We start from the raw sequence: 21,373 nt of genomic DNA, 5'->3' as shown, positions 1-21,373 counted from the left end.
TAGTATGCTCGATTTGTTCCAACCAATATTGATTAAAGAATACAATTAAAGATATATGCAACATGGTATTAAAAGATGTTTTTTAGCAACATGGAACCAAGGGGCTAGAGCATTGGGCCTTTTTTATGGTGCTCTAGTTTCTCTCCATAAGGACTCATCTTTAAGTGACAACCCAGGACTTACAGTACAACCATGAGGACCACATGGCTCTGGTCTTAGTCTAGTACCTTGCTCTTTCTAGTTTGTAGCAGTTTACCGAAAGGGCAAGAGGGGCATACCAGGCTAGGTATGGGCCTCATCCCCAGAGTGTGTACTATGCTGCGTGTATCAGTGCCACATTTGGAGATGACTCCATAACACTTAGGAGATAGAATCCTTAGCGACTGCTCCTTATTAGAACGACTGGGGAAAAGCTTCGTAGTATACCCTGCCTGCTCACCTTGGAAGTGTTTTGGGAGTTGTAAACCCGGGCATATGAGTATCATGACTCGTGGTAAAAGTGTACAACCTCTGCAGAGTGTAAAACTGGTATATCAGTCGTGCTCACAGTCACGAACGGCCTGGATCCTTACTGAATAGTTGGATACTCAGATGTGGGTTATGATTAAAATTGCTGATATCTCTAATTATTCATATTTAGGAGCCTAAGCATAACTTAGCAACTTATGATTAATAATAAAATATGACCAACTAAAAGTGCTTACCGCAGTTCAGCCGTGGCCTTTTGAGCCTGCATCCCCTCATGTTATGCTTGCTAAGCGGTAGTAGCTTATGCTTGTTTTATTTCAATACTTTGGCAAAAGCCCAGATGGGTACCAGATGGAGGTTTTTCAGTGAAGTTTTCCAATAGGTGTTAGGCTTGTGATCAACCAGATGACGATTCCTGTGGTGTTGGAGGCTTTACCAGAAGAATAGAGTTACAGTATATACTGTAAAGTAAGACTATGTCCTTTGTGACAAATATTTATGCGTTTTGTAATAAAGGCATTGTCTTTGATATTACCCCTTCATTTGTAACTATATGTGTGAATTGAATTCCTGGGCACACATATGGTGTGTATCTGGTTTTGTCCTTAAAACCAGGTGCTACAATTTAAAACTTGCACCATGTCATTTAAGATAAGTGATGATAGAGCTTGGAGTGAGATCTCCCATGGGAATAGCATTGTTAACCTAAAGAGAATTTAATACTTAAACCATATAACAAACCGACTTTTACTCTAAAGTAATCTTAAAGGAGCAGAAAATATGGCCACTAGTGGTCTCTAATCCTATACTTCTCAAGATGATTGAATTTTCCTATCAAGGAAATATATGCAGTTATAGTTATACTATCAATATAGACACGTCAAACATTTAGTTAAAATATATATAAACATATCTAAAGCAACAACCTATATAAATTATATGTCATAGTTACTAATATGGTTTTAAACAATTTGCTACTTTGTTAGTATCATTAGTATATGAGTTGTTAAGGAATTTTTTTTTATGAAACATAACATATATATTTATTGCTCATGCACGTTGGTACGATATATATATGCTTACTTTAATCAAATCTTAATACATTAATATTGATAGAATGGATAACGTAGAAACGTATACATGCTCTATGGTTATTTAAACAATTTTTTAATAGATGATGTTGATAATTTTTAGATATAGAATTGAGAGGATATTTTATTTTTTAAATAATAAGATAAAAATTGGGTTACATAAATTATCTATCATAATAGGATTACCTGTGTAATTAGATGCAAATTTAGGTGTTCTTTAGATCAAAGTTTCTTGAGGCTGTTTGGTTCTTGGCCTTCATGTGCCACTCCACAGATATGGCTGCCACAGCAGTTTTGTCCCCTGCTTGGTTGGTGAGTAAGATGAGGTTGCCACAGCTGCACAAGAGTTAAGGCTTTAGGAATCTCACCACAGTCTGTGGCGGTGAATTTAGACGCCACAATCTGTGGCCACCACACCTACGATGTGGCAAATAAAGGCTGGCATCCAAACAGCCCCGTAGATAGTTTAAATATATAGTCATGTGTTACTATATGTTGATTTACGCAATAGCAGAGGATCCAATAGCTATTATTATCCATAAAACCGAACTGATGATGGTCCTTTTTATGTGGGTAATATAGAGTCATGTGAGCACTCCAACAATTTGGCTAAAATTAGTAGCCAAATTCTTTTGTTTAGCCATTTTGTAAAATAGAAAGCTCCTAAAAAATGAAGTGGTCCACAACAGCCTTGCTATTTTATAAAGTCAGATAGCGAGCGCACATGGTTGGCTTTCTATGGCCACCAAAAACCAAGGGATAGTCATCAGCTTCCTATTTTGCAAAGTCAAATAGCACATCTATTGGAGCCTACTTTTTGATGTACAAATTCTAAAATAGTCTCCACAACAAGAATAGCCAAGCTGTTGGAGTTGTTCTTACGTTGTTTTATGCAATAGCTACGATGGCATGTAGTTAGAATTTCTAGTATTTGTCTCTTTTTTCTATCATGATATATACATTTAGTTGAAACCAAATATTAAGATATATAAATTCTAGTTGAGTCCTTTTCTACGATTTCATGAATCATAGTTTAACTTTCAACTTGTAATCGAGTTGTGCAGTTTTTTGACATGTTAAGTAGAAATTCTAGGATTTTTCATCTTTCATTCAAAAAGTTTTACCAAAAAAGACTTTAGGTCCTAGTAATATTGTTTTCCACATGTTAATTAAGTTAAAACTCAGATTGCATCCTCACATTGAACTTATTGTATTTGTTATATCACAGGATTATATGTGTGTAGTATTCTTTTACATATAATAGAGTGCTTAAAATTAAATTACCAATACTGATATGACATAATATTTTAATTAAAATAAACTTCTTTAGAATAACAACTCATTAAATTCATTACCACGGAGTATTAATATAATTTAAAGCAAATTGTTAGTGTTATATTATTGCTATGTGATTTGTCAATTAAACATTTTCCATGCTTGTCAATTATACATTTTTCCATGCTTCAGAAGATATTAAAATAAATATTTATTCTAAAGCATGTATGTTTAATTGGTATATATGGTGAAACATAGCATTATGGTTATTTACTTTCACGGTTGTAGAAGTTTATAATTTAGAAATATATATGTCGTACTTTATGGATATCGATTTATTTTTGTAAAGCTATAATAGCATATATTAGTATTTACATGTAGATTTGAGAGATAATTTTGTTTATTTTTTATAATGGTTGAAATTGATACAAATATAAAGGTAATACTTTATATTATCTTTTTTAACAACATATATGTGTATGTTGATGTAAATTTATGTGGTTATTTTGCATTGTCTTTCATAATTACGAAGGTGGATAATGTATAAAATCATTATGGTGTATTTTAAATTATCTTTTATAATGACACACGTGGGTAATCTTACTAGTCTAGATACAAAGTTAGAGAGTTGTTTTAAATTATCTTTCATAATAGTAAAGATAGATAATTTAGATGCAATGTTAGAGGCTTATTTTGAATTATGTTTTATATTGGCAAAGTGGGTAATTTAGATGCAAATTTTGGGGGTTATTTTGATTTATTTTTCACAATGATATATGTGAGCAATTTATATATAAATTTAGGGAGTTATTTTGAATTATCTTTCATGATGGCATAGATGAGTAATTTATATATAAAACTAGATTGCTGCGGAAATTGTGTTGCGTTGTATATTTTATATGGGGCTGGGCATTGAGATATCCAGTAATATTTTCTGAGAATCACATTATCAAGTAGCCAGCTGTGTAGATCATATGTAACTGCAATACATACCGTTTTTATATTGGAAAAATTGTTGATTGGTTATGTTTTCTTGACCTCGGGAAAATAGTATAAAATAAAACCAACGTATAAACTGTGGGCTAAAATACCATATATATTATATACACGTAAAAGCACTCACCGTGACACATTTGTCTCCCGTAGAAAAGAAGCCACCGTACCCATTAAAAAAAATCGGCCGTAGATGCACGCGTGGACTACCTCTCGTTTATCTCCAGCATCTCTTCGCCACTGCTCCCGCGCCTACCCGGAAGGCGCTTCTCTGTTTCCAGCGTCGCTTGTTTCCTCAACAGCAGAATCTCAATCCAGTGCCGAATAACGCCTTGCTGCGGAGAGGAGGGAATCGTAGTCGCTCGCTTGTTGGGTTTCGGAGAGAGTGGAGTAGGCCCCACATGGACGGGGATGAGTCCTCGGCGGAGGAGGCGGGGTATGGGGCGGCATCCACGGGGATGGCGTGCGCCAGGCATCGGTACCTGGTCTTGATCTCCGACACTGGACCCGGACAAATCCGACACGCTGGGCCTGGCCGAATCCTCCTTCAGTCCCTGCGCCGACGCGCCCCTCGTTCAGTCCCCATGGACGTCTTTTTCATAATGACATAGGTGGGTAATTTTTTTATAAATCAAAAGATCCAATGTCTATTGGGCGATGATGATTAGAGTCTACCAAATTAAAGCCTATATATTTCTGATTATTATGAAAATTTCTAGATTTTTTTTTCCAGCGCATCTGGTGAGAATTAATGTGGTGTCTCCGATGAGGCCTCATACTAGTAGGATTTTCTCTTTATTATTCACAAAAAAACTCACCTCCTCTACCACCCTCTTCCCTCCATGCCTGGCTTGAAGTAGAACTAGATATAGAAACATCCCCTGTTCATGGACAACCTCCTATAAATCCTATAAGAAGCAAGAAATGTTGGGAAAAAATAACTCAAGAATCATGCGAGTCTACTGCATGCAAATAAGTTGGACCAAAAAATCAGCCTAAATTGATATAAAAATGAAAATTTAACCATCATATACCTGTCTCTATATAGAAACACTAATTAAGCAAGAAATCTATTAGTATATTTCCAAAGGACATTGGGATAGCATAATCTTACCTCTTAAACCCAACTCTTTCAAAGATTCTAAAGGAAAAACCTCCCCCCCTCCCCCCCCCCACCCCCCCACCCTTTGCAATTTTTTTTTGGCCTTCAAGTGAGCTCAAGAGTGGAGGGCTTGGATTGGGAGTGTAGAACCGTGAGGAAGAACAAGGCTTTATAGGGTGTATTTCCGAGGACGGTTCGCTAAGGGAACGATCCCTATAAATAAATTTTCAAGGACAGCTCACTTAAGACCACTGCCCATAGAAATCTTCTATTTTTAGGGGTGATCTGTGTAAGTGAATCGCCCCTAAAATTTAAAAAAAATCTAAGGGTTGTTTGCTTAAGAGAACCGCCCTCCAAATATGGATTTCTAGGAGTGGTTCATAATATACAGTGCTCACTAGCCTAGTTAGAAGCGCTTGGCTAAGTAATCTGCTCCAAAAAAAATGATAGGTGACTGTAAAAATCATCTGTCTAGCAGTTTATATATGCCACAGGAGAGACTTTCATTTTCTCTTACATGGCTTCAATTTTTTTTACTTTAGCCCTTTTTATCAAAATTTCACATTTACACCCCTGGTGGACGTAAACTTATTTTTGGACCCTAAGGTCGGCACCGTAACTCACGGTGCCGAGGTAGTACGTCTCGGCACGGTGACCTATGGCGCCACGGCAGGACGCCAGACTTGTCGTGGATGCCACTGTGCCTTGACGTGGCAGGACCTCTGTTGGTATTTCTTAACATCTACAGAAGTTAATCCGCAAGTGTATGGAATTACCGTTGTAGTTTTCTCCCAAAAGTGTTTAGGGTATCGTATTTCCACAGGGAACGGAGGTACTTCTTCTAACTAATTCGTCCAAGGACAACACAAGGGTAAAGTTGGAAAAGGTAGAGATGAGTTCCTATGGCTTTTGGGTGTATGGAAAGATAAACTCTACTTCTACTTGCTTACTTCGGGCACTGGTTATCACCTGGTCTGCCAAGCAATGTCAGCCTATAGCTCTAGGTCGTACACTGACGTGGGGGATTACGACAGGCCTATCACCATATGCTGCCTACCCCTCAACCATAGAGTATGAGGCAAACGAAGATAGCCTCTAGCCTAGACACCACGTCTATGCTGTCGACTACTACTCTAGTATGCACAGGGTTATCCGTCTTTATCAGGGCCCTTTACTAGAGCATCCGCCACAAGGACGAACGACGAACCCATAAACAGTTAAGAGTAAAGATTAACTAATCAAAAGACTTGTAACCATAAGAACCATGAACACTCACTTAGCAGAAAGCTCTGTTGAGGCACAGGTGTTCGTCGAGGTACAAGTTCGGGGAGACACCGACAAGCTCGACTCTTCCCCTTACTCTCCCTCACATCTCTCCCTATCCAAGTCTACTAGCTAGCTATGGCCTAAGCCCTTTGGAGTGATGCTCTTGTGGTGTAGCTCTTTGCCTTGAGGTGTTCTTTTGAATGAGAGGGAGTGAGGTGGTATTTATAGGTTGAGAGAAGTGGAGGCCACTCAATGCACCATGTCAGCGATCCGTGTGCCTCTTCACCACAGCCCTTTGATCAAACCATCACAGGATGGATGGTGGAGATGGAGTGGATGGATGGTGTCATCGCCCCCCAACTGAGGCCAAATTGGCCCATCTTCGGTGAGTGACCTCCTTTGGGCTTCAAGAGCGGGCCTATGTGGTGCTTTCATGGAGATAAGGTGATTTGATTTGGGTTTGCCCATATTCTCCTCTCTTCTGGATCCTGTTTTGCCTAGTTGTGGACCTCCTCCCCCCCTTGGGCTCGTGTTGGGTGTCTATAATGTTGTATTTCTTGTATACTTTAGGCCATTTTTTGTACATCCCGACATGCCCTCCTGCAAATGAAAAATCACCCAAACTCGTGGAATTGATTAGTTATAAGTCCTATGTCTAAGCTTGGTGTTTATTTTAGCAGTTTTTATATGATAGTTGGCGATTAGAAATGTGAGTTAAGCACCGCCAACAACCCCGGCGTCATAGTCTATAGTGCCGAGCTCGGTGCCACGGATCTGGGCGCCGAGGTCGACGCCACCGACTACGGCGCCAAGCTTCGATTCAAATCCATGCAGCCAGTTTCTTGGCCAAGGCTCACCTCATTTCTTTCTCCTCTCTCTCCCTTTCTCCCTCTCTCCAATCCTTCCAACCTTCTCCAATCCACACATTTGACCTTGGAAACTTGGATTTGATCCATAGATCTTCGAGAGCAAGGCATCCTCTCTCCCCTCCACAATTTGTATGCATTGATTTGATCTATGTTATTTGTATTTTACAACCCTAGTTATCTACTTAGTTAGTGTTTGAAGCAATTTTAATTTAGGTGTATATGTAAAGTTGTTTAGGTCGATCAGTTACGTTTACAAACTCGTGTTTAGGTTCTGCCCTCGATTTATACATGTACATGTAGGCGCATGTGTTTCATGATTAGGTTATGATGATAGTTATTATGTTTAGGTTTAGGTTTAGTTTAAGTGTTGGAAGGCAACTATACTACACAAATGTTCTTAGTATCCTCCATTTTGATATATGAACGACATGTGGCGTAAAGAGAAGTGGCAAAAGCGAGGTCGTCCTAAAGCTTTATACCCGAACGCGTCCTGCAAGGATGCACCTGTGCATCCTGAACTACTAGTGTATAACTATGACGGTGGTAAGCCAGCCCACGTGTATTAGTCTGGGCATCCGGATACAGCTGCCTGGGCCTTTTACACATGTAGCGATCAACAGGTAAGTAATTGTTTGTAAATAGTTCAATGTGTCTTCCTTGTTACTTGTTATGAAATTACTGATAAGTTGGTGGCATTACCTGTATAGGGTGAGGAGAGGTGCTACTTCTTTCAGTGGATCGTCCTGACAAGTTTGACCAAAGGTACCTTCTTATCTTTGGTCGAGCCACCCGTCGCCGTGGATGGAGGGGCCACGTCATCGCAGCGATGGGGCCTGGCCTCGGGTTTGCAGCCACCACCGAAGCGCGCTAGGCGTTGGTGGGGCCAACCACTGACATTGCCATGATGGGGCCTGGCCTCGGTCCGGATGCTGCCGCCACTACCGCATAGCTGCAATCGTGGTTACACTCAAGGTCGTGGTGGTCGCACAGGCAGCTGCGGCGGTCCCCGGCGTCTTGTCCCATGGGGTTTTCCCTTTTCGTCTTTCGGAAATTGCTCATTCAGGAAAATTGCTCATTCGTGAATCGCAGATTTACGGTTTGCGTTCTTGGTGCTTCCCCTTTCCTCTAAAAATTCTGTGATTTATGTGTGCTTCCTAGGTGCCATGGTTTTCTTTTGCCGCTGCATTAATCTGCAACTCCACGCACAGATCGATGAGAGAAGAGGCAATTGGATGCGCAGACAGGTCGGCGACGCGGTTGGATCTATAGCTGATGGATGCTTCCCATCGTAGACCTCTAACTTTATAGGGGGCGTGGGCGTGACTACGCCAAGGAGTGCTCGGTCTCCTGATGGGTACCGTCTAGAAGGCGGTGCCCAGGTGAAAGGTGATATGCTCTTGCTTGCCCATGACGACGGACACAATAATGGACTTTTGGAAACCAAAGCAGTTTTGTACGCTTGATAATAACGCATAAAGGATACGGGAGAGCCAGACTAAAATCACGGCGGACCAAAATTTTGCCTCTTTATTATTAGGTTTAGATAGACTAATTAGAAGTGATTTATTTATAATATATACATTATCCATCGTTTCACGTACGTGTGTTGTGTAACTTCAAGCATAATCCATTCTACTCCTAGGTAGATGTAATATATATATGCTATTTAGAACATAAAATCCCAAATTTGGTGAAAAAAATTAAATTTTAAAAATTGATTCTAGAGGTGGCTAATAAAAAATAGAGCCACCTCTGGAGATCCACTTCTAAAGGACGTTGGTATTCCAAGCTGCCTCTGGTAAATTGATTTATAGAGACAACTAAGAATCTCAACCGTCTCTAGAAATCGATTTTTAGTTTAGGAACAGCTAAGAAATAGATTATTTTTAGAGATAGATAGGTAGGAGAGGGGGCGGAGCAGTTAGTCACCTCTATAAATCATTTATGCAGTAGTGGACGCTACATCCGGCCATGCACACGACCTGGAGGTCGTTTCTCAGTATTGATTAGAGATGCTACGTTCTGTATTGTCTATATATATAGGCCTCCCCATTTGTTATCTCAAACGTGGCGGCCAACTCCCCAACCAAGCAGCTGTTGCAGAAATGATCTCAGCATAGACAATGCTGAATCTCCGTTTGCCAACCCAATGCCTCCTCTTGGTGCTCTTCTCCTATGTTCCAGCGATAGTTTCAGGTCCCGCGGCTCACCCAGTACAACCACAAAAGATAAGCCAATATTCATACTTCCCAAATGAGCGTCTCTACCATGCCTACCTCGTCATCCAGCGGTTCAAGAGCACCATTACTTCGGACCCGAAGAACATCACAGCCACTTGGACTGATCATGACATCTGCGGCAAAACAAGGTACCTTGGCTTCTATTGTGCCACACCAACTGGGCAACCTGAAGATCTCGCAGTCACGGGGATCATTTGGAATGGCTATGGTCTGCGTGCACCTAGGCTGCGGGGTTTCATCGACCAGCTGCCAGATCTCGCATTTTTCCACGCTGCCTCCAACTACTTCGGCAGCGACATCCCACGCCTCAATACTCTGCCATACATGTACAATCTCAATGTCACTGACGATCTTCCAGCTCATCCAATGGCCCATGCGGATGGATATACGACTGTAGGTTTTAATGGACCATGCATCAAGGGCGCCATTAATCTCATAATAAACGTCACTATGAAGCCCTTCAAGAAGGGATGGGGGCACATAAGTCCATCTGGTGGCACAAATGCTAGAGCTGTACTTCTCAACTACAACGACCTAGCAGGACCACTGCCGGAAGACATTGGCTTCTCCAAGTTGAGCTACCTCGCCCTGGCCAACAACAAGCTCACCGGGCCAATCCCACCATCGTTCGGCCACCTTCAAGACTCCCTCCTCGAGGTGCTCCTCCTCAACAACCAGCTATCCGGCTGCCTCCCCCACGAGCTCGGCATGTTCCACAAGGCTGCCGTTATCGATGCCGGCATGAACCAGCTCACTGGCCCGATCCCTGCATCCTTCTCGTGCCTCAGCAGCGTCGAGCAGCTCAACCTTGCCGAGAACCATCTCTACGGTCAGGTGCCCGACGCGGTGTGCAAGCTTGCCGGTCCTGCCGGCCGCCTCGCCAATCTCACACTGTCCGGCAACTACTTCACCTCCGTCGGGCCGGCATGCGCGGAGCTCATCAAAGACGGCGTGCTGAACGTGAAGAACAACTGCATTCCGGGGCTCGCCAACCAGAGGAGACCAGCGGAGTGCGCGGCGTTCCAGAGCCAGCCAAAGACGTGCCCGGCGGCGAGCACCCAGGTGACATGCCCCGCCGCAGCTGCCATGGATGCGGCGGCGCCAGGGGAGAGGAAGGTCAGGGAGTACTCCAGCTACGTGACGTACGCTACTCTGCATGACTGATGATCCACATCGGCATGCAGTAGGAAACAAGAGTCCCTTGCTGTCATTTGGCTATTAGTCTCTTGTATTCATCATGCGTGTACACTAGCGTGTGTTGTTGTGGTTGTGATTGTTGTCTATTTGCATTGCACGTGTGTTGCTGTCACATCTAGATCATCCCATCATTTGTACTGCCACGTCCATTATTTTATGAAAAATGTTGTGTTGGTGGTTTTAGTAAAAGTATATTCCATACTTCCATGTTGCTTAAACTGTGTAAATTTCGGATATGGTAGTGACTTTGGACAACATTACTGGCTTACTACATTAGAATTATTGCATGACACCGCTGTTCTATAAGTACTAGTTTGGAAACTCAAATCCCCTTAGAATCCCGCCTCACTTTTTCCAGGGTGAGCAAACTATGGGGATGTCATTTGAATAAGACATTTAGTTATCTATGGAAGGTTTTTTCTCTCTGGGTTTGGCTCCCCTTGCTTCCAAATTAGGCCCAAGAGTGTCGATAGAGATCCTGAGAGTCCTGATGGTTTAGAGTTGCGGTGAGCTTAGCAAATGATACGCAGCCATGTCCCAACATTTCCCGATGGGAGGGAGGACTACTACACAGATTTCTGGCACATTATTCGATACCTTACTGATCATTTGGCCTTTGCTAAGCTCAGAATAATGAAGATGTTTGGATGCCAGCCACTGCTCGCCATGCCCAAGATGCAACAAAGTGTGGCGCGCCGCAGGTTTGGCGAACTTTGTTGACACGGCACTTTGCGGCGAGACTCCACGCCTTTTCTTCAGTAAAGTTTCTGTGGCTGCCTCATTTGCGTCAACAACTAAACATCTGCTCCGATTTTTGTGGCATCGCCTCGGTTGTGGCGTGGCAGAGTACGGTTGTGAACCAAACAGCCTCAATGTATTTTTATGTCTATGATCAACGCCGGAGTAAACGATTGAACGAGATCAGACCCCAATGCAAACAACCCCCACCCAATTAAGGTTCACTCGTACGTGTGCCTTCACAACATCAGGCCATGCAGCTCAATTGGCCGGGATCGAACCCGGCCCACACCTCTATACGACGTGTTGTCAATGCCAGCTGATGACGCGCTGTGCTACGGGCTCCCGCCGGGGGCCAGACATACGGTACGACGCGCGACTTGTCAGCCTGTCGCTGTCACGCCGCGCGCTCTGGGACATTTGCAAGCTGGAGGCGCTGTCGTTTGGACGTGTCGAACCAATAGCAATATCTCGTGCTACTACACGCTCGCTGGAGACGTACGTGCCCTGCGAGCACCGGCGCCGACGAACATGAAAAAGCATCGTCGTCGCATGTGTCACGGACGTGGTGTTGCATGCGAAGGTAGGTAGGGCTCGGCGGCCGCACTCTAGCTACTACGTACGTGACATATGCCACTTCGCATGAGACGCCACACACAAAAAAGCTGGAGATCGGGTCGGTTGCGTCGGTCGTATGTGCAATAATTTGCATGTGTTCATGGAGTGTAGATTTGCGTGTCGTTAGGTAAGCAGGTGCATACATATGCGCTCGTGTCCGTTGCATGTCCGGCCTGGTTGTTTTGTTCGTTCTGCGGTTGATCCCGCCGGCAAGAACCGTACCATGCATGACAAATGACAATGGTGGTGTCTCCTTACCTTGCTTTGGTAGATCTAGTATGTGTGTGTTCCGGCCAGGGTGCTCATCAGTGACGGCACCAGCAGTAATTAAGAGGAGATGACACATGATCTAAGGGTCTATTTGGCATAGCTCACAATAGCTTAGCTGTTTTTCTTTCCCAAACACTCATTTCCATGAAGCTGTTTTTCTCCTCTCACAAAGACATGAGGTGGGATAAAGTTGAAAACAGTAGCTTATCCTAGCTCTCTCCCTCATGAGCTGTTGGCGAAGCTATTTTGCCAAACATTTTTTTCCAAAACAGCTCAGCTTCACTAAAAAAAGCTGCTTGTGAAGCTGTTTTCCAAAAAAACAAAAACAGCTTCACTAGTAAAGTTGAGCTGTGCCAAACAAGCCCTGAGTGTGATAAATATATACATTAGTGTATGTCTCAATTACTTTTTCAATATTCTTACATATGCAGTTAGTATTTATAGCAAAAAATCACAATATATGAAAAATTGGATGAGTAGATACAATATTGTGCTATAAATTAAAATATTCATAGAGGTATTAAAACGTTTTCACCGTTTGGGTTGGGAGGGGGCACGCCCTGCTGGCCCCCTGGTTCTGCCACTAGTGTTCATCCCTCCGCGTCGTGACGTTCTGCCAAGGCTCACCGGTGGCAGTGGTCCAAATAAGGTGTGTTTGGATGCTTTTATGTTTGTTGAAATAACGCATCTTCGATTGTGAAACTTTTCCCGTATTCTTATTATATGATCCACGAACTCTCAAATTGATCATCTAGATTTTTTTTTACTTCTCAAGTGGTTCATTCGAAGTCTGGATTTGGGAACTACTTGAAAAGTTAAAGGGCCTAGTAGATGATAATTTTGAGAGTTCATATATCCAGATGGTAATGCGGAAAAAAATTCATATCTCATGGTCATTTCACCCTAACATATATATAAACTTGTTGAATGAGTGGCCCTAAAAAACCATAAATAAGAATATAGTATCTTTTTTTGTCAAAAACCAAGTCAGGATCAACCACATAGACGTAGACCTAATGATTATTCTTGCTCTCACACAAACTTGAGAATGCAAATTGTGAATTACTTATTGAAGCCAAGGACAAAAAACAAACAGCAAGGTTCCTTTGGCAGATGACGTAAACCAAAAGCAGTTTTAAATACCCTTCAAACAAAGTCTGCTATGTGGCAAATGAAAAAAAAATGCTGAATAGTTTCTCTCTCTTTCTTGCAAATACAACAACTCTCGTCTCTCCAATTATGCTTTACAAGATTGTCTTTTGTTAAAATTAGCAAAGTGGCCTGTGCAAATTGTGCAACTATCATGGTGTTCAATCCTAATGCAACTTAACATATACTCACTATCAAGACTTCATCAATGTTTTTAATTGAAGTATAGGTGTTCCATCATTAGCCTTTTGCAAGCTATCCCTTGATCTTATATTTAGCATACGCCTCGATATATGGAGCCACAACCTATATCCTCCTTTACTATTCAATCTTATCTTATGCTCGGTGCTTGATGCCTTCATTGTCATTTCTTATCACGCTAGATATTGTGTGCTACTTCTCGCTGCATGGTTTACTTTTTTTTTGCCTTATTAGGCTATAGGCCCAAGCCTAGAACAGAAACAAAATGCATGTCTCCTTCGGTTCGATTGTGGTTTCGTCAATATCAATTGTAATAAATGCAAATGGGGATGCCTTTGTTTTGTTGTATTCATCTTGACATCTGCTAGGATACACAATCTGATGCCATTTACCACTTAACACCACAATGTGTAGTACCCTAAGTGTGAACACATGTTGACCTTACATTGAGTTATTCTGTTGTGTTGGATTTTTTTCTCTTTTTGCATTTTTATCATATATTATTCATTTTATTTTCAAAGTTGTAGAGCATGATGTACATATGTGGTTGGATATATATTTTTCCTTTATTTGGTCGAATTCATATTGTTCTTATTAATGGCACTAGAGAGTAATAATAACATAATAGGTATAAGGGTATTTTCAGCTAACTTTTTGCATAATCCCAGTGGTGCGCAATTTATCAATAGATTTAGGAACACTTCCATTTTATTTTCTCTAATTAATCTAGTAATTTTTAGACCATAAAAATTAACGTGGAGACTCTTTTTAATCAGGGATAGGGATAGGCCAATATTGACCAAACGTATATAGATAATACATTACACCTGTATCAACACCAGTCCAGTTCAGCTCAGCCCAAACAAAGATCACAGGTCTCCAGCAGGTTGTGGCCCAAAAGCCTGCCGGGATCCAGAAAAGGGTGATGTCTCCTCTAGTCCTCGCTTCCTTCTCTTCTCCAGCGGCCGTTCCTCTCATTTCCTCTTCTACAGCCTCCCCAAAGGACCGAACGCCGCTGCCACCTTCTGTTGCCCCTGCCATCTGGGCTGATTTCTTCCATCGGCATGGAAACCTCCGACTTCGGTTGCTTTATATTTCCTTCATGTAATGTAAGTATGAAAAAGTGGCACTGTTTCTTTTTTTCGAACATGCAAAGTGGCACTGTTTCGACTCTTCGTTGGACGATTATGGGCTCCACATCTATGCAAATTGAAAAGGGACTGCATTTCTTCAAATGACCTAGGTTATACACATTCCAAGTGGTCAACTGGAAGCCTATTTGTGCACCCATTATTGATCAATTACAAGTTCAGTTGCCTTGCAAATTGAATATTGGCTGCATTTGTCCATGTGTCCTAGGCTACTACATTAGCATAGTAGCCAGAGCAATATTCTAGTGCGACTTTGCAATTCCAGAAGTCATCAAAACTCACCAAATAATTTTCAAATGTACATGATCTAAACCTGCCCTGACCCAAGGACCTTCATGGAGGAATACGCTCAGGTTGACATGAATTTCGCCCAAGTTTCGGCTGCTGATCAGAGCGCATAATGACTTTTTTGTTTACCGGGAAAATGATGGTGTTGTGTGGCACATAAAGTGTGGACGTTTAGCAAGAGATGTGTGTCACTAACATTTGGGTGCGTCGAAATACTGTTTGGAATGAGGGCTATAGCACCTTGCAACATGCGTATTTGCCATTGCAACATGTGCAACATCCCGATCTACTTTTGCAACATCTATATAAAACACTTGCAACATACCTCTGAAACACTTAAAACATACGTTTGCAACATGCTCTTTCAGCGCAAACATCTCCTTGTTGCTTCGCAGATGGAGGCTCGTCGGCACGTGGAGGTCACCGATGTGCTCGTCGGCAACGCGGAGCTGTACAGCGGTGAACAGTGGGTGGGTGTGAGGGTAGCACGGGCAGCGGTGCACACAGAGGGCGGGTGGGTGGCGCGTGGAGGTCACTGGTGAACTCGCCGGCAGCGCGGAGCTCGCCGACAATGCGGAGCTAGGCGGTGACGCACAGAGGGCCAGGTGGGGGCGCACGGGCGATGGTGGCGCAGAGGGCGGGTGGGCGCAGCATGGGTGGCGCAGAGAGTGGGTGCAGCGTCAGGATGTCGGACGCTCGGGTTAGAGCGTTTCCGATCAAGTAAACGTGAAAGCAAAAAAATGGCAGCTACCTCAAAAACGTAGTTACCTAATCATATCATATCATATACTCTTATAAAGCAAAACCCCACTAGCCAATTTCTCTCATTCCGTGGCCCTCCACGTCATCGTTCCCTCCTGGCCCACGTATCCACCATCTAATTGGGTTTTGTCCGTTCCATTTCATCGACTAGCTAAATCTCTGCCGTTCATAATAGACCCCGTTTTGATCCCACTGCCCTTCCACTATGCACTTACTCCATATATGTATGAAGTTATGCTACGCATATACTCCTAGCATTGTGTCATGTGACTTCCTTCCTTCCTCTTCAAACATCAGTGTTCCACTTTGTATTTATTTCAGGTGACTTCCTCTCTTCCTCTTCTAAAGCTGACTGCTAATAATCAAGCTATATATAGACGACGCAATGGACGAGCCACGAGTAGTACACAGTGAGGAGCCAGATGATATGTTCTCCGTGCACTCTCTGCTCCTCTTCCTCTGACAGCAGCACATCTCGGCATCTATATATGGCCACATTCTGCAGGTTAAATTGACGAGCTTTGTCGAAGATCACAGGTGCTCTTGCTCCTCCATGCAACATGTGGTAGATTTTTATTAATGTACATGTTGATAATAATGAAGCTGTGCAGGGGAGCACCTAGAGGCTAGCAGAGTTCAAGATGGTTGCATGTACTGACTCTGATTTCCTGGCCGCCTCTCTTTTTCTTCTGATTACTCTTAGCTTGCTTTTGTGCACTTGGATTGATATTCTATGGAGCACTTGCTGGTTTGGATAGTTTTTCATGCTAGAAGTGTGTTTGTCATCTAAACTATGATCGGCAATTAAGCAGTAGTCTTTATTGTATTTTTATTCCCTTGTACAAACCAGCTAGCAAATAATTCTTAAAAAATTCTCGCAGTAACGCGCGGGGAATCACCTAGTTGTTACATTCCAGAGACGTCCCAATTTATTATTCATTGATCTAATAGCTCAGCATTATATATACTATTGGCCCTCGCATCCGGAAGCAAATTCCTGAATCCTGACCGCCCAGTGATCACAGATTCACCCCGCTCAGCAGTCAGCACGTACAGCGCTGGTGACCGCGACAATTGAGAACTGACAAGCCTCCCTCGATCCCTGCTGTTACGCGATGTGCCAATACTGATACGCCATTTTTTTCAAAAACAATGATACAGGGGCATGCAAATGCCAAATCTGTTATATATAGCAAAATATAAATGCATACATAATTCGTAAACATTGCTAAAAAGATTTGTAAATACTTGATATTGGCTAATTATTGGTAATAATTGTCTTCAGATATTCTTCATAATGCGTACTCCCTTCATTCCAAATGGTAAGTCATTTTGTCCTTTTAGATAGGTAGTTTTTAGTTTTTACAATGCACCTAAATATATGCTCAATGAGATAATATATGCTCCACAGCACTTAAGCTGGCAAAGCTTTTGCTGTTCTTGCTCATTAACAACGAAACATCCAGTGCCGAATAATGCCTTGCTGCGGAGAGGAGGGAATCGTAGTCGCACGCTTGTTGGGTTTCGGAGAGCGTGGAGTAGGCCCCACATGGACGGGGATGAGTCCTCGGTGGAGGAGGCGGGGTATGGGGCGGCATCCACGGGGATGGCGTGCGCCAGGCGACGGTACCTGGTCTTGATCTCCAACACTGGCCCCGGACAAAGCCGGCACGCTGGGCCCGGCCGAATCCTCCTTCAGTCCCTGCGCTGACGCGCCCCTCATTCAGTCCCCGTGGATGCCTTGGCTTCATAGAATTGCAAAGGGTGGCGCTGATGTGGCTTCATAAAATTGCAGCAAAATATGGTAGTGGGGATCTCCTATTTAGGTATAATAGATAAGGGGTTACTTTATATCTTTTTCATAATGACATAGGTGGGTAATTTTTTTATAAATCAAAAGATCCAATGTCTATTGGGCGATGATGATTAGAGTCTACCAAATTAAAGCCTATATATTTCTGATTATTATGAAAATTTCTAGAATTTTTTTCCAGCGCGTCTGGTGAGAATTAATGTGGTGTCTCCGATGAGGCCTCATACTAGTAGGATTTTCTCTTTATTATTCACAAAAAACTCACCTCCTCTACCACCCTCTTCCCTCCATGCCTGGCTTGATGTAGAACTAGATATAGAAACATCCCCTGTTCATGGACAACCTCCTATAAATCCTATAAGAAGCAAGAAATGTTGGGAAAAAATAACTCAAGAATCATGCGAGTCTACTCCATGCAAATAAGTTGGACCAAAAATTCAGCCTAAATTGATATAAAAATGAAAATTTAACCAGCATATACCTCTCTATATATAGAAACACTAATTAAGCAAGAAATCTATTAGTATATCTCCAAAGGACATTGGGTTAGCATAATCTTACCTCTTAAACCCAACCTTTTCAAAGATTCTAAAGGAAAAACCTCCCCCCCCCCCCCCTTGCAATTTTTTTGCCTTCAAGTGAGCTCAAGAGTGGAAGGCTTGGATTGGGAGTGTAGAACCGTGACGAAGAACAAGGCTTTATATGGTGTATTTCCGAGGACGGTTCGCTAAGGGAACCATCCCTATAAATAAATTTTCAAGGACAGCTCACTTAAGACCACTGCCCATAGAAATCTTTTATTTTTAGGGGTGATCTGTGTAAGTGAATCGCCCCTAAAATTGAAAAAAAAAATCTAAGGGTTGTGTGCTTAAGAGAACCGCCCTCCAAATATGGATTTCTAGGAGTGGTTCATAATACACAGTGCTCACTAGCCTAGTTAGAAGCGCTTGGTTAAGTAATCTGCTCCAAAAAAATGATAGGTGACTGTAAAAATCATCGGTCTATCAATTTATATATGCCACAAGAGAGACTTTCATTTTCTCTTACATGGCTTTAATTTTTTTTTACTTTAGCCCTTTTTGTCAAAATTTCACATTTACACCCATGGTGGACGTAAACTCATTTTTGGACCCTGAGGTCGTTACCGTAAGTCACGGTGCCGAGGTAGTACGTCTCGGCATGGTGACCTATGGCGCCACGGCAGGACGCCAGACTTGTCATGGATGCCACTGTGCCTTGACGTGGCAGGACCTCTGTTGGTATTTCTTAACATCTACAGAAGTTAGTCTGCAAGTGTACGGAATTACCGTTGTAGTTTTCTCCCGGAAGTATTTAGGGTATCGTATTTTCATAGGAAACAGAGGTACTTATTCTAGCTAATTCATCCAAGGACAACACAAGGGTAAAGTTGGAAAGGGTAGAGATGAATTCCAATGGCTTTTGGATCTATGGAAAGTTAAACTTTACTTCTACTTGCTTACTTCGGCCACTGATTATCACCTGGTCTGCCAAGCAATGCCAGCCTATAGCTCTATGTCGTACCCAAACGTGAGGGATTACGAGGGACGGACAGGGTCGTCACCACCTGCTGCCTACCCCTCAACCATAGAGTACGAGGCAAAAGATGGTAGCCTCTAGCCTAGACACCACGTCTATGCTATCGATTACTACTCTAGCGTGCGCAGGGTTATCCGTCTTTATCAGGGCCCTCTGCTAGAGCATCCGCCACAAGGACGAACGATGAACCCGCAAATAGGTAAGAGTAAAGATTAACTAATCAAAAGACTTGTAACCATAAGAACCACGAACACTCACTTAGCGGAAAGCTCTGTTGAGGTGCAGGTGTTCGTCGAGGTACAAGTTCAAGGAGACACCGACAAGCCCGACTCTTTCCCGTACTCTCCCTCACATCTCTCCCTATCCATGTCTACTAGCTAGCTAAGGCCTAAGCCCTTTGGAGTGATGCTCTTGTGGTGTAGCTCTTTGCCTTTAGGTGTTCTCTTGAATGAGAGGGAGTGAGGGGGGTATTTATAGGTTGAGAGGAGGAGTGGAGGCCACTCAATGTGCCATGTCAGCGATCCGCATGCCTCTTCACCATAGCCCTTGGATCAAACCGTCATAGGATGGATGGTGGAGACGGAGTGGAGTTGTGTTTCCTTGCATGCCTTCCTATCTTGAGCAAATCGCCATCCTCCGTGCGGAGTCTTCTGTGAAGCACTTGTAACTGACGTTTGGAGAGGCGGCATGAGCTAGCTGACCAAAGTTTGGGCCGAATGGAGCTAGTGAGGGGTCGGCCAACCCCTAGGGTCGGTCACTCCCCAACTAAGGCCAAATTGGCCCATCTTCGGTGAGTGACCTCCTTTGGGCTTCTAGAGTGGGCCTATGTGGTGCTTTCGCGGAGATAAGGTGATTTGGTTTGGGTTTGCCCATATTCTCCTCTCTTCTAGATCCTATTTTTCCTAGTTGTGGACCTCCTCCCCCTTTGGGCTCGTGTCGGGTGTCTATAATATTGTATTTATTGTATACTTTAGGTCAATTTTTGTACAATCCCGACATGTCCTCCTTCCAAAAACAACTCGTGGAATTGATTAGTTATAACTCCTATGTCTAAGCTTGGTGTTTATTTTAGCAGTTTTTATATGATAGTTGGTGGTTAGAAATGTGAGTTCAGCATCGCCAACAAGCTCCCCTACACTTACTCCTTTGCTCGTCCTCGAGCAAAGTTAGAGATAAAAGTAATCATGAGCAAAATATTCTAAGATATATGGCTTACATGAAAGCTATTCCAACACATACTTTACAAAAATGGGATTTGTGGTGTTGACTAACATGTTACCTTGGGTTGTTCAAAACGGAATAGCTCTTGAAACAAAGTCATCTTCCTAATTTCACATCTTAGCAACTTAGAGTTTTTGGAAGTTTTTCTCAAGAAAAAGCATAGTTCACTTTATACTCCTCAAGTGGCACTCACAAATCACACAATGGTGCATCAATCCTTACCAAGGCATAGCAGTGTTTTTCCTTCTTTGGTTTCTCCTACCTCTAAAAAGGATTATGTGGAGCTTTAGGTAGGGATAAACAATATAGCATACTTGTATTACATATGTTGTAAAGTCAAATCGAGGATGTAAGGAGAGAAGTGCCATACTCTTAGATCAAGATACGCATGTGTGTGGAAAAAGGAAAACTAAAACTATACTCTTTTTTAGATATGATCTCTCTCTATAACTTGTTATTTTGAAACATGGCTATCTCTCTTCCTTCTTTTTTTTAAATACATGAGCCTTCATGTGCTCATCATTTTTTTCTTTTGTACTTGGACCTTCATGTGTCCATATTTTTTTAAGGGTTAATTGAATCTATGCCATTATAATTTTACCATTTCTGAAACACACCATTAGTATTGAAGAAACTATACCACTGCCATTATAACTTTACAGATGTTTCAGATACGCCATTATGTACGCTTGAAGGCGACTTGGGCCCACTGACAGACGTATGAAGGGCACCGTATATCCATATGGACAAGATTGCCCCCTTCTTCTTCTCTCTCACAATCATTGACACATGGGGCCCACTCATTAGCCTTGCACACCTTCTCTCTATGTTGTCTTCTTCGTCTCTAGTCACCTGCTGGCAGCGGGGGCACGACTCCGCCGCCCACATGCTTGCCTGGCTGCAGTGCAGCAGCGGTGTGGTAGCCCACCTACGCCCTCGCCCGCGGCGACCCACCAGCGTGGAAGCTCGGCGGTGGCGCAGCAGCTCGCCCACGCGTGCACTCGCCGGCAATTGCGCGGCTGCCTCCTCGTCCGGTGGCATCGCAGCAGTGCACACGGCCTCGTCCGACAAGGCAGCCCCCCGCGCTCTCTCCCGGCGGCAGCG

General features: G+C 42.9%; 1 protein-coding gene across 1 annotated transcript; it reads left to right on the top strand.

The window, feature by feature from the left end:
* Window positions 1–9,062: 9,062 nt before the first annotated feature.
* LOC136463879 (uncharacterized protein At4g06744-like) lies at window positions 9,063–10,690 on the top strand. The gene has a single exon (XM_066462850.1). The coding sequence runs from the start codon at window positions 9,188–9,190 to the stop codon at window positions 10,466–10,468; it is 1,281 nt and encodes a 426-aa protein (XP_066318947.1). The 5' UTR covers window positions 9,063–9,187; the 3' UTR covers window positions 10,469–10,690.
* Window positions 10,691–21,373: the final 10,683 nt, after the last annotated feature.

The sequence above is a fragment of the Miscanthus floridulus genome, chromosome 7 (genome assembly GCF_019320115.1).
Source record: "Miscanthus floridulus cultivar M001 chromosome 7, ASM1932011v1, whole genome shotgun sequence".
Taxonomy (NCBI): domain Eukaryota; kingdom Viridiplantae; phylum Streptophyta; class Magnoliopsida; order Poales; family Poaceae; genus Miscanthus; species Miscanthus floridulus.
Note: the sequence above shows the minus strand (reverse complement) of the source record. Positions and strands in the feature narration are given on the sequence as shown.

Bases quoted from the DNA above. Each gene is read 5' to 3' on its own strand.
- LOC136463879 (XM_066462850.1), top strand. From the start codon at position 9,188: ATGCTGAATCTCCGTTTGCCAACCCAATGCCTCCTCTTGGTGCTCTTC.